The following is a 13,655-nucleotide window of genomic DNA, read 5'->3' as shown; positions in this document are numbered from 1 at the left end:
TTTTAAATATCTACAACAGAAGTGGTGATAAAAGGATATGGCTTCCTTGTCACAGTTTAGGATTTTCTAAAGAAGATAGTGATAATTCCATAAAATGTTTTGGCTACCTTGACTGCACTCGAGAGATGTTATGTGTAGATTAACCCACAGAGTCTTACAGTTCACAAAGCCGCCTTTCATCAAACCACACAATCGGTTTCACATCCTCAAGACATCATTCAGCCTGTCAAAGCAGTTGGTACATGAAGCATTTCAGGTGATTCATAGGAGGGCCAGTTATCAGATCTCAGCACACTGTGTGGTCAATAAGCACCCTCACAATATATAATTATTTAAATAAATAGACATTCCATCTTAACATCAGAATAATTCACAGCTACTTCAGTCAGCAAGGCAAAGTAGTTGAGTCATAGAGAAAGCAAAACAGGTCCAAGTTTGGATCCACACTGAAATTGCTGAAGTAGGTTAGCAGGTCAGTCTTATGACGACGACGACAGGGGATAAAAGTTTTCAACTAATGGATCAGTCAAAAGGCTTTTTCAATCTTGTGTATATCTAAAAGACTGATCTGTGTACTAATCACAGCTTTAGGGACTACCTGGCCTAATCATCTTCCTCCATAAATTCACCCCCCACTACCTCTTGAGAAAACAAGTCAGTTAACTATTCCTATGTCTCTGTCAAAGAGGTAAATGGCCCTGAGGTGAATCAACTTTGCAATTACCCTTCTCACAGGGAATAAAGGGACAAAGTGGAAGGAGGAAAGCGAGGAAAAAAGGACGAAGGAGGAAACTGTAAAAACTTCATTTTCCTCCACCTAGCTCCTGTCTCTCTCTCTTTTTCTCTTCACCCTTCCTCTCCAGTACACTACCTCACATAGAGAAAAGCTAGTTCAAATCTTATCATCATTGAACAGCTGGGGTGTTTATGGACTTGTGCCTTTCCATTGCAATGGTCAAATCCAAGTTAAAACAGTCTCGTTCAATGATCAGATGCTGCTGAGTTTAATCAAATATTCATCCCGAGAGCTACTTCCTCAAAATATTATTCCAGCCACAAGTTAATGGTCTCATTTAATAAATAAGTAGCTTTCGAACATTTTTAAAGGCAAAAAGAAATGTCAAAATAATACCAATACAGGCTGGTGAAGTTGTCAGCATTCAGAGCAAACGAGGCACTGCTGACCATATAAACTGAAGCCTTGGGAGCCATCTTGGTCAGTTCACTCAGGAATACTACCAACTTATTCTTCACTACATTACAGCAGGGATTGCTGGCTTGGATTGAACAAGATTGGCTTCTACATAAGGGGGGAAATCTGCCCTGGTTAGAAACTTAACAAAGGCACAGCTGCCAGCTGCACAATAGAAAGTGAATCAATCCCCAGAAAAGTTATTACGCCCATCAGGTCAAGACAGGTCACTCTCTCAAAATACAGTACTCTCACCTTAACCTGCTCCAGTGCATTAGCAAGTGAAGAACAAAGTGAGACAATTCATTCTCTCCACCAGCCATGAGATATATTTATGTGTTTATAGCTGCAGTTGCTGAAATCCTAGCCAGCTGTTCATCCTCATAAATTTGCGCTCATCTTAAACTCTGCTGCCTGTATCCTAATACAAAACATTCCATTCACCCACCATATAAGACAACCAACATTAATCACTTGGCCAAACATTATCTTAAAATACCCATCCTTGTTGTCAAATCCCACCATGGCTTTGGCTAACTCTCTAAGATATCTCTGTGATCCAGTTCAGGTCTCTTGCATAACTCCAATTTTAATCACTCCCTCCTTAAAACCTATTTACTTTCTTCTTCTCTTCCTTCCAAGTTTTTTTGTCAACTATTCGTGTTGTGTTGAGTCTTTTGGTCAGTAAATCTTTAAGAGACATGCTCATGACATCATTACTATGTCACAGCATGTGACCTTACACAGTGTAGAGATTTCAGACTCCATCTTAACTTGGATCACTTGAAACATGACATGCTACTAGAAGCATGACCTCCTGCTCGTACCCGCTTAACTTTATCCCAAATATTGATTTGCTCATGAAAGTGATGTCTGTACATAAAACCCAGCTGTAACATCTGTTGGATCGTTCAATATAATGTTATCTACACCTCATTTATGTTACAAGGGATAACATAAGCATTGCTACATTAGTTAATGTATCCTACTGGTGACAAATCCTAAAGCATGGTCAGTAGCTCTAGCCATCTATAACATTTTCCAAGATCTCAGTGGTAGATATTTGGGAAAACAAACTGAAGCCCAACAGTGCAAGAGCTTTGGACCATTTTTTGGACAGAAAAATGGTCAGTTTTTCACCTTTTAAGTAGAGCCAGTTTCTGAGTACAGACAGCTGTAGAGATTTGTAGATTAATCACAAAAAAGAAGCTAATTTACTTCTGTTGGAATTTAAAATTTGAGACAAGAAATTTTTACAAGTTGTGTCAACTAAAAAATAACAACTGCAATCCACTTTTGAGCCAACACAGTGCTGTACATGACTGACAGCTGAAAGCCAAGTATACAGTGTTCTCGAGATGGATACAAAAGTAACACTCTCTCAGATCAGACAGTTGCAGAGTCTGTTATTACTGAAGTTCTTATTTTCCACTGACAAAATACAAGCGCTTTTAAAAAAAGGTTCAATTTTTCTTTTAAGGCTAAATAATGAAAAGGCAGCACCCTCACTATAAGACAGACATCCAGTGACACCCTTACTGAACTTCACCTATTCAAACATATGCAATTCTATTTTATAGATCAAGTGATAGACGATCCAGGAAAGAGATCCAAACACATTGCTAGACATCAACATGGAAGGGCTTGACAAATTAACAGGTTCAGTTTGTCCATGGAAAACCAGAAATATCCAGAAAAACTCTGGAAAGTTTTCAAAGATCTGCTCAAAGTAAGAAATAACTTCAGGCCCCAACTCATGTCATAAAGACCCACGAATGTGACCTTTCAGAGAGGAATTATCAGAGAGGCTCATTCAATTAGTGATTGCCTCTATACCGTTTAAATCCTTTAGGAAGGATCTTTTGGGCAAGAAAAAGGGTCATAATATTGAGGATGGCTGCAACACATATGAAACCATAGTGACAGACCAACAATTACTTGTTTAAGATACAGCTGACATAGCAACTATTGTTTTGGTAAAGAAAATGCACTAAACCAAAAAAGTTTGTAATAGATGTGGTAAAATAAAAACTGTCCAGCTTTTCACGACATCTGTAAAGCATATGGCACCAAGGCGCTTTGGGCACATGTGCAGGAAATCGGATTTCAATAGCCCAGCCATAACCCAGAATAAAATAGGTGACCATTAAGGCAGTATACCACCACAGCATCACAATACTGGCAGTAAGGAGAATGCTAAAAGAAAATACACAAGGACATTGATTAGGCCCAGAGTTAACTGACTGAAAGGCAAGTCTCAGGTGATGACTATGCTTTCCATTATTAACCTCACGCAATGTTAATCAATGGTATAAGACAACTAGTATCAGGATGACACATGTTGGGGAGGTAATTCCTGGGGAAGGGCTTATGCCCGAAACGTCGATTCTCCTGTTCCTTGGATGCTGCCTGACCTGCTGCGCTTTTCCAGCAACACGTTTTCAGCTCTGATCTCCAGTCCTCACTTTCTCCATGGGGAGGTAATGGCCTAGTAGTATTATCACTGGCTGTTAATCCAACAACCTAGGGGAAGGTCTGCAGACCGGGGTTCAGATCCTGCCACAGTAGATGGTAGAATTTGAATTCAATAAAAGTCTAGAATTAAGATCCACAGCAATGTGATTGACTCTTAACTCCCCGCTAGGCAATTAGGGTTGGGCAATAAACGCTGGCCTGACCAGTGAATTACACATCCTGTGAATTAATTAAAAAAAAGCTAAATCAACAAAGGACCCAGTTCATGTATTCTGATGGAGATGTTCTTCAGCAAATGGTGAAACATAGTGTCTCATTGCCTGTACCATCTCCCAGCTTATAAAGGATCACCAACTCTGCGCATTAGCACAATCACACTTTAATGTTAATACGCAACCTTATCTTGGTTTTGTGAAATCTGGTAGATACCAATGGTTCAGCAGCACTCTTGGCGTGTACAGAGTTCAGTATAGTCACAATTCATCAGATTCAATGGCCTCTACTGTGGCAGAACAGATCACATGTGGCACAATCATATCTGTCAATAATCTCAAACCTGTATCCAGGTGGATTTGAAGCGAATGGAAATTTTAAGGGTGATGCAGTATTGCATCTTAGGGATAATGCAGCCTATTTATTGATCATCCAAGGAATCATGGCATATACTTACAGAGTGAAGTCGCGCACAATTCAAAAGGTCAACCATCTCACAGATTGGCATGGATCTGTCATATAGGTTGTAAAGAAAAATAGCACCATATAACTATACCTAGATCCAAGACTCCTCATTGTTTCACTTAAAAGGTATTCACAAACAATGCTGATGCATTATGATTAGATCCTCAATTTTCCAAAGCAAGGTCATTATCAAAGTGAAACATTGGTAATGGTTTGTTGATTTATAAGAAGAATCCTAGATCTTTCAATTTACAACAATTTGGATGGTACTTGTTTCTGATAGTTACCATGTGGACTACCAGTCAGCCAAGATATATTCCAGCAGCACACGAATAGGATTAACATGAATGTAACTGGCAATGTTTATAAAGCTGACGCCAGTGTGACCATAGGCAAGACAAAAGGCAGAATATGACCACACCCTTCACCTACTGATGACAGCGACACAAACACAAGGACTGGACTTTCCCAACATGAAGTTCTGCGTCACCAGACAGATTAATTTATTTGGGTCCATTTACTCTGCCCATGGAGTCCAGCCCAATCCCAGATTGAGAAGTTAAACAAATACCAATCCTGCAGAACAAAAAGAATCTGTGACATTGCCTTTGATTTTTTATATTAGCTCTTGCTATTCACTCCTAACTTCCTGGACAAGGTATCTCCGCGGAGAGATTTAATCCTGAAGCATGCCCACTATATGTGGAAAGATGACCACCAATATGTCTTTGATTCTCTCAAGGTTTCAACAGCAAAATCTTGCCTACTGCAATACTATGACCTCAGAGAGTCACGATTTTTAAAAATGAATGCCCCACAAAAAGCCTAGACCCATGTCTACTGCAAGCTCAAAATCAATTGCATTTGCTTCAAAAACACCTATGTATCTGCACAAGTCAACTACTCCAATATAAAGCATAAAACATTAGCTCCAGTATTTGATGTGGCAACAATTCCAACAGAAAACAACATATACACCTCCAAACAGATATACGATCACTAGTTCAGGATGAGTTTTCAAACATCTGAAGAGTTACATTCAAGTTTAAAATGTTAATGTTAATCTTATAAACTATTTCACATGACCACACATGACTAATGAACAACTATCTGTATTTGTTTGGGATAAGTATTTCATCTTTAGAAAAAGGAGAATGCTATGTTATGCCTCACAGTCAGTATATTTTTAAGAAACATGCTCATAACATCATCACTATGTCAGAGATGTGTAAGGTATAAGAATCTCAGATTCCACCATAATTTGAATCACCTGAAGCATGATGCTAATTAGAAGCATGCTCTTCTGCTGTATTAGTTCAACGTTAGCACAAACACAGTCAACGTAACATCAGTACAATAGCCAGATTTAACAGACATCTGTTGGGTTTTTCAAAATTAAACGTGGATAACATGGTATTATGTTATGAAGGATAACGTAAGGATTACTTCATGAGGTGATACATCTGGAGGTAAAACCCACATCTGTCCAAATATCTCATGTATCAGATTTTGTTCAAAAATGCTCATGTGAAGTCCCTTGGATTGTTTTAATGCGGTAAAGGAATTATACAAATGCAAGTAACTATACCACAAATTTTCAGATGTGACAAAACAAATTAATTACAGAAATACAGCTGTATTTAAACCTGAGCACACTTTTACTTAGTTGCCTCTGAAAAATGAAATTTGGTCAGTTAACATTCAGTGCAGCCACAAACCTCCAACGATGTAGACAATAAACAATGTGTACGTGACAGGGTTCGCATGACCATTCCTATGTGAGAAATGGTTTCAAGGAACAGTGTCAGTGAGTGAAGCAGAACAAGCAGAGTTGAAGACAACTACTTATCCAGAATACCTTACCCTGGCTAGTCTAATTGTTTGCAAGGTGGAAAGAGATGGACAAGCAATTCATTCACTTTACAGCTTAGAGGCATAGGTAAAGTGTGCCCAAGGTCAGGAAAACCACCCACGTCCCTTCAGCCACTGCCAGGCATGAGAAATAGAAATGGTTGAACTGTATAAAAAAGGAATTAAATAAAAATGTGTGGAATGCTTTATAATTCCAAGAAAAATTGTTGCATTTCCAGCCAGTTGTGTATTTACTTTCTACAGTCCACAAATTATTGGCTCTTTACTTCCCTGAACATCAACCCTCTCAGACTCCAAACTTCCTTCAGCTCTCTCCTGCTTCAATGCCTTGACTAAAGTAGGTCTATGAACAAGAAATTGTACAATAACTACCTGAGGTTCCCAATGGAAGTATCCTATTAATACTTCATAGCAAATTAATCAACCTTGTAATACAAAGTATTGGACAGGAGCCAAAGTTTCAACAAAATGGCTGCAATCTGCAGTAGGTCATATTTATTTATTTTGCCATGTTTCAATTAGGGTCAGGATAAAAATTCCAACAACCAATTGACAGCATTATAACTGGCTAACTCAGTTGGCTGAATGTCTGGTTTAGGATGCACAGTGATGCCAACAGCACAGGTTCAATTCCTGTACCAGCTGAGGTTACTACAAAGGTCCTGATTTCTCAACCTTGCCCGAGGAGTGGTGACCCTCAGGTTAAACTCTCAGTCATCTGTCGCTAATGAGAGCACAGCCCTCTGGCAGCTTTACTTAAAAGGTATCGTGAATGTGCTGCCAACACAAAATTTTTGTAGACAGCTTGTAAATTACAACATCATATCAGTCCATTCACATCCAAATAATACAATCCTAAACAAAACAAAATAAAACTTACCATCAGCACTTCCTCTAAATGTTTCACCTCAAGCTCTAACTTCTGGAGTTCTGGGAACTGGCCACGATAGTCATCAAGTGTTGAATTTAATGTTATCAGAGCTTCCTCTATCCCTGGGTCCACAGGTTTCACCTTTGCATACTCCGTGGGCCCAGTTTTCGGATCATTTGATTTAGTTTTGTCTTCTGTAGCGGCAGCACTCTGAACCACTGGGACAGCAGCAACAACAGTCTCACCTTCCGGTGTCAGCCTACACGTGTTTTCAGGGGTTTCTGATTTTTCTGGTGGAGCTTCAGATAGTAGTGTCTTGTTGACAGTATCCTCAGTCACAGGCTGATCTGCTTCTGCATCTAAGACCTGGGAAGACTCCATTAAGCTTGAAATGGCAATGACCTGGGGTTCTGACTCAGTGCTCGTTGATGCATTCAAGTCTAGTGCAGCATCTATGCTTGCTTCACTAATATGGCTGAGAGTTCGGGAAACTGGCACAGTTCCATTAAAAATTGTATGTTTTAATGTCTCCTGCTCTTCCTCTGCCTCCTCCATTTGCTGTTTGGTGACCTCAGGGCTGGCTGCCTGAGGATCCTCAGTTTGTGCAAATGTTATAGTGATTCTAGGAATCATTCCCTGTATCTCTGGCTGCACCAGTGCTTTCTGAGAATGTCTAACGCTGGTCGACAGCTGTGGGCTGGAAGAACCATCTGAAGAATCAGAGGAAATGGACCAAGCTGCACCATTCTCCAACTCTTCCTGCCTGCGCAGCATGTTCTGTACAAAACAAAAAAAAAGATACAAGTTATAATCTGCTCAGTAGCCAAAAGCATGACTTCAGCCAACCATCACTTCACAATATCAAACCCCAGCTATGGCATCTCGTCTGCAGATGATGTGGAAACTGACTGAAACAGTCCCAAACAGAGTTCAAAGCTGTAGAAAGAGCATCAACATAATTCCAGCAAGTCAGTCACTATTACTGTGCTTTTGTAAAGAAATATTCAACCAGTTAATGAGAACACAGAACTGAGTCAGGCAAATCAAAGAACAATGCCCCATCTTGCTTTAACTTTACTTCATTAACAGTTTCCAACTCCAGAACATGAAAAGGAAAGGGCAATTCTGAGAGGTCTTGCAATTAAGCAGGCTTCATTGTAACACTGAGAGCAAAGTAAATTAGGGCAGATTGAAAGTCAGTGATCAAAAACATTAACTGTTTCTTTCTCCATTGATACTGCCTGATCTGCTCAGTGTTTGCCGCATTGTGCTTTTGTTTCACTATAAAAACAGTTTTGTGGCTTTTTATTCTGTGATCAGGTTCCAAAAAGATACGCTCATGTGACAGAAGACTGATTATATATCAAGTTCACATTCATGTATCAGTTATGGTATTTCTTGAATCTTTATAATGACATGGATGCCCCAGCTCTCATGAAGAGGGGACAGAAAATCAGAGTTTCTGTGCTTAACTGAAACTAAGTGACCCTCCCCTCTATCTCACACGAGGCTCAAACAGGATGGTTGCCTCTGTGGAATAACCAGCAACATTCAGTACCTGGACCGTAGGTTTTTAAAATGGGACCCACCATATCACCAAATCCTTCCATGTCCTCAACCCCTCCTCATCTCTATAACTTGCTCCAGCTCGAAAACATTCTATATTCTTCCAACACTGTCCATCCCTTCTTCATGATGTGGAGGTGCTGGTCTTGAACTGGGGTGGACAAAGTTAAAAATCGCACAACACCAGGTTGTAGTTCAACAGATTTATTTGGATGCACTAGCTTTCGGTGCACTGCTCCTTCATCAGTTAGCTGTGGAATAGGATCCTAAGAAACAGAATTTATAGCAAAAGATTACAGTGTCATGCAGCTGAAATGATATATTGAACAAACGTAGATTGCTGTTAAAGAATGGGTTGCAGGTTTCAGTTCATTAATATGTAAACCCCAGAACTTCTTTCAAGTCACTTTCTCAGGATAACTTAAGGTTTTATAAAAAAAGGTGACAACTCAGCTCAGACAATGCCTTAAAGGTGTGAGGTAGGAGTCTGTCTGTATCGCAATCTTGAGTCAGAGTGGTTCTATTTCCAAAGTAGGAATTTATAAATTATTACATGGATTTACAGCCTGCAGATTGTAAGGTTTTTGAACAAGTAGAACATACCTGCAAATGTATATTCACCCCATAGACTTATGTGAGTGTATGTGTGCACGAGAGAGAGTGAGAGTGCATGTTTGACAGAGACAAAGAGGGAGGAAAAGAGGGTAAAAAAAAAAGGAGACAAAAAAAAGAGGGAGAAATAAAAGAGGGAGGGGTCACCTGCGGCGTGACATGAACCCAAGATCCCGGTTGTTGTCATCCTCATGGGCTCCAAACTTGGCTATCAGCCTCTGCTTGGCCACTCTGCGATGTTATGTAACCCAAAGTCTGCCTTGGAGGATGGTCACCTGAAAGTCCAAGGCTGAATGTCCCTGACCACTGAAGGGTTCTCCGACTGTAGCCTCCCAGTCTGGGAACACTTCAGTGGTCAGGGACATTTGGCCTCAGACTTTCAGGTGACCATCCTCCAAGGCAGATTTCGGGATACACAACAACGCAGAGTGGCTGAGCAGAGACTGATAGCCAAGTTTGGAGCCCATGAGGATGGCAACAACCAGGATCTTGGGTTCATATCACACTGCAGGTGACCCCACTACACAACATACTCTCACACTCACCTATGCACACACACTTTCACAGGCTTATACGCCTTCACACTCACACACACTTCAAGCATGCCCCCACCCACACACACACCCATGCACGCACACACTCTTTTATGCAATGATACATGTGGTTTATAGGGTGAATTTGCATTTGCAGAATTATATTTGCTACATTCTATTTTGCTCAAAAAGTGTACAATCAGCAGGCAGTCAATCCATGTAATATTTTATAAATTCCTACTTTGGAAATAGAACTACTCTGACTCAAGACTGGGATACAGACACAGAGTGTAATCTCACACCTTTACTACATTGTCTGAGCTGAGGTGTCACCTTAAGTTATCCTGACAAGGTGACCTAAAAGAAGTTCTGGGATTTACATATTAATGAACCAAAACCTGCAACCCATTCTAAAAGATGAAAGATTTAACAGCAATCTAGGTTTGTTGAATATATCATTTCAGCTGCATGACACTGTAACCTTTTGCTATAAATTCTGTTTTTTAGGATCCTGTTCCACAGCTAATTGATGAAGGAGCAGTGCACCGAAAGCTAGTGCATCCAAATAAACCTGTTGGGTTATAAGCTGTTGTTATGTGATTTTCTTCCTTCACCTCACCATTCATTGTTGTCTGTCCCTTCAATTATCTATTATTTAAAGTTTGGAATTTTCTTCATAACCTTCTCTCTTCCTGCCTACTCCCTTAAGATCCTCGCCAAAACTGAATTCTTAGTCTGAAGTTTGGTCTTCATATGGCCTTCTTTAGTTCAGTGTCAATTTTAATCTGACTATGCTTCAGTGAAGTGGTTGGGTCATTTTAATATATTGCCGATGTCTGATAAATTCAAGTTGTTCTATTCATTAGGTTTTTTTCTGTAAATAATCAAGAACTCAACACTAACACTGTAGGGTTGAGTGTGTGGTGCAGGAGAATCGATGTTTCAGGCAAGAGCCCTTCATCAGGAATGAGGCTTGTGAGCCAAAAGGGTGGAGATTGAAGCATGGAGTTAACTAAGTTCAAAGAGCTGCTGCCATTTAATAATGGAAATGTGCCTTCTTACAACATTCATATTAAAATCAGAGTTTGATAATTTGAACTAAACTGAACTGTGCTCTGGGGTTTTATTTTTTGTTAAACTACTACGGCATCTAATAATCTGCTCCTGATTTTATCAGGTATATAATTAACAAGCTAGTAGGCTTCAAAAAAATAATCACTGAATATTATTGAAAGATAGCAATCACACAGTCACACACCAAGGTACAAAATAGCATCAAGTCGTCTTGATGAGAGACCAAGTGAATCTTTAGGGATACATCAGCCACTCATCCCAATCTTAACAACAAGATGAATTTTTCTGCAACTCCTTTTGGTTGTAAAATGCTTCACATGAACAATCAGACAAAAATGTTATTTGCTTGTATGGCATAGTAACCAAATACTATTCACCAGCTGCCCAAAGCACTGACACTTGCCCATTCTAAGGCAAGGAAAGGTGCGAACAAGATAAATCTATTGCAAAATGTCAACAGTAGGCAACATTGTTCATTTGTAGCAGCAACCCTACCAAGCTGAGAAAAAATGCTGACAGCTTTTGGGGTTTCCCTTAGAAGCAGCTCCTATTCTCAGAAACAGAAGCACTCGAACCAAAAGGAAGGTCTGCAATAGCCTGTAGTGACCTTTACACATTACACCAGACCTCCACAAATTAACTAATTCCTACTGGCTATGTGAAGTCTTGCAAACCAAACCAAGGCAAGAAGAAACTCAGGACTGAGTGTTCTTAAAGGCCTGATTTTTATTCAAAACTATCCCATCTGCAACTTTCTTGCGCAGCTGACCTTATTCTTACTTATGCTAGGAACTGGTGTAATTGTCAATTGATTTGACTATGCTGTATCATTTTATAAGATTTGCACCATCTCCCAGTTCTCTCCACTGGGCAGAATGTAATCAGTAACCATTTCCCTAGCCAATACTAACTAACATCTGAAATGACATGAAATAAAGAAATTTACAACAAAAAAAATGCAGATTCTGGCGACAAAGCAGCTGTACTCCAGTTACTGCACCACAGACACAGGAATAGGAAACAAGGTTATATCCAATGAAGGCAAAAGCGAGGACTGCAGATGCTGGAGATTACAGTCGAGAGTGTGGTGCTGGAAAAGCACAACAGGCCAAGCAGCATCAGAAGAGCAGGAGAGTTGATGTTTCGGACAAAAGCCCTTCATCAGGAAGGGTTGATGAAGGGTTTTTGCCCGAAACATTGACTCTGATGAAGGGCTTTTGCCCAAAATGTTGATTTTCCTGCTCCTCAAATGCAGTCTGACTTGCTGTGCTTTTCCAGGATCACATTATCGACTCTATAGCCAATGAAGCAATAACTATCAGGACTTGCACTAGATTCTAGTTTCTGATGGCAGGCCTCAGGAAGGACAAATCAGTGCACTAATAACTTTGATTCTACCCATAAAAAAATATAATTTTTAGAATAAGTTCGTTAAGGAGTAGCTGTACTTTCCTGCCAATGGCTACCAAGGTCTCTTGAACAGTAAATTAAGACAATTTATCCTATAATTAAATCATGAATGAAGCATTCCATTTTCAGCTTCTCACACCTCTTTTAGGAACCTCTTTACCATCCACTGTATAGTGTCTGGACAAGAAGGCAACCTGACACTCTGTTGCCACAGTTGGGTCATCATTGCTCTATAACTAGATGCAGGGAAATGTACCAGAAGCTGATTCTTCCAAGGAATTAAAAAAGTGACTCTTCTATTGAAAGGATATGCAGCGAATCAAAGATATCCTCCAAATCTTGCAGACGTTATTTATTTCCTTGTGAAATAACAATATTAAAATAAGATTAGTAGGCCTGTTAAAAGTCATAAAGAGAGATTTTAGGATCATGCGCTCAGTCAGGAAGAAGTTAAAAGCCTAGATTTTCCACTTGAATAAAATCCTGAATGAAAACAAAATATAGCAAAGCATAGTTCTCTAACCATATCCATTCGTAGTTTTTGGGGTGGAAAATGCTTTCTCCACTGTTGCAACGACAATACATACGGGTTTGATGGTAATATCCTTTAGAGAACAAAATTGGCTGTCTTCCCTGCTCTGATCTCCATGTGACCCAGAGCAATGTTGAATCTTAACTGCCCTCTGAAGTAGTCCAGCAATCCTTTCAGTTGTCAAGGTGACCCAGCTCAAGAGCATCCAGGGATGGGTATTGAATACGGTCTTTGCCAATGATGCCCTCATCCCATGAATGAATAAAATCAATCCAAAATCATGCAACATTCTAATATTCACAGAAGTTAGTTTAAAAACTCAAGAGCCTTTTGCCCCACATAATTTATATTCTTACAAATGTATAGTCACATTAAGAAATTAATCGCCACAAATATGACAGAAATACGCTATATAAAGTCAGAACAAAACTGGCAGGCAGGTGTGAGCCTGCAAACATCTCAAAACCATTAAAATAAATCTGAATTCCTCACAATTTAAGCTCTGATTTGAATCCCTCGAGTTTATTCCCAATAATCTGGTGCATTGTCACTCCAATGTACAAGAGGAGTTTTGTTATTCACATCAACTTGGAGAATACTCTATAGACAAAGTTCAGAAACTGAGCAGAAAGCAGCATGAGCCACCTGGAAGAAATTAACTGGGTTCTTTGATGCTTCAGGAAGTTTAACCAATGACTGACTGAGTCAGACAGCTCAGAGAAGCCCCTAGTATGTAGGAGAAGCTGAAATAGGGCAGTGGAGGGTGTAATCATCAGTGTCAGCATCACCACCAGATAACATTTGCAAAAATGACACATACCGTTGATTCATCTTGTATGG

The 13,655-nt window shown here is 39.7% G+C and overlaps 2 protein-coding genes across 6 annotated transcripts in view; one reads left to right on the top strand and one right to left on the bottom strand.

The window, feature by feature from the left end:
- ripor1 (RHO family interacting cell polarization regulator 1) overlaps positions 1 to 13,655 on the bottom strand; it is a 328,143-nt gene that overhangs the window by 45,875 nt on the left and 268,613 nt on the right. For all 5 annotated transcript variants that reach the window (XM_043707051.2, XM_087995931.1, XM_043707049.2 and 2 more), the window contains one exon: positions 7,098 to 7,865. In XM_043707051.2, the coding sequence (XP_043562986.1) occupies positions 7,098 to 7,865 (768 nt within the window). The remainder of the gene's footprint in view (positions 1 to 7,097; positions 7,866 to 13,655) is intronic.
- The window catches only part of LOC122558739 (uncharacterized), a 120,489-nt gene that overhangs the window by 76,216 nt on the left and 30,618 nt on the right, over positions 1 to 13,655 (top strand). The gene's annotated exons all lie outside the window — the stretch shown is intronic.

Source organism: Chiloscyllium plagiosum, unplaced genomic scaffold (genome assembly GCF_037043375.1).
Source record: "Chiloscyllium plagiosum isolate Xiang-an unplaced genomic scaffold, Cpla_swu_hap1 HiC_scaffold_17, whole genome shotgun sequence".
Taxonomy (NCBI): Eukaryota; Metazoa; Chordata; class Chondrichthyes; order Orectolobiformes; family Hemiscylliidae; genus Chiloscyllium; species Chiloscyllium plagiosum.
This window is presented reverse-complemented; position numbering and strand designations above follow the sequence as displayed.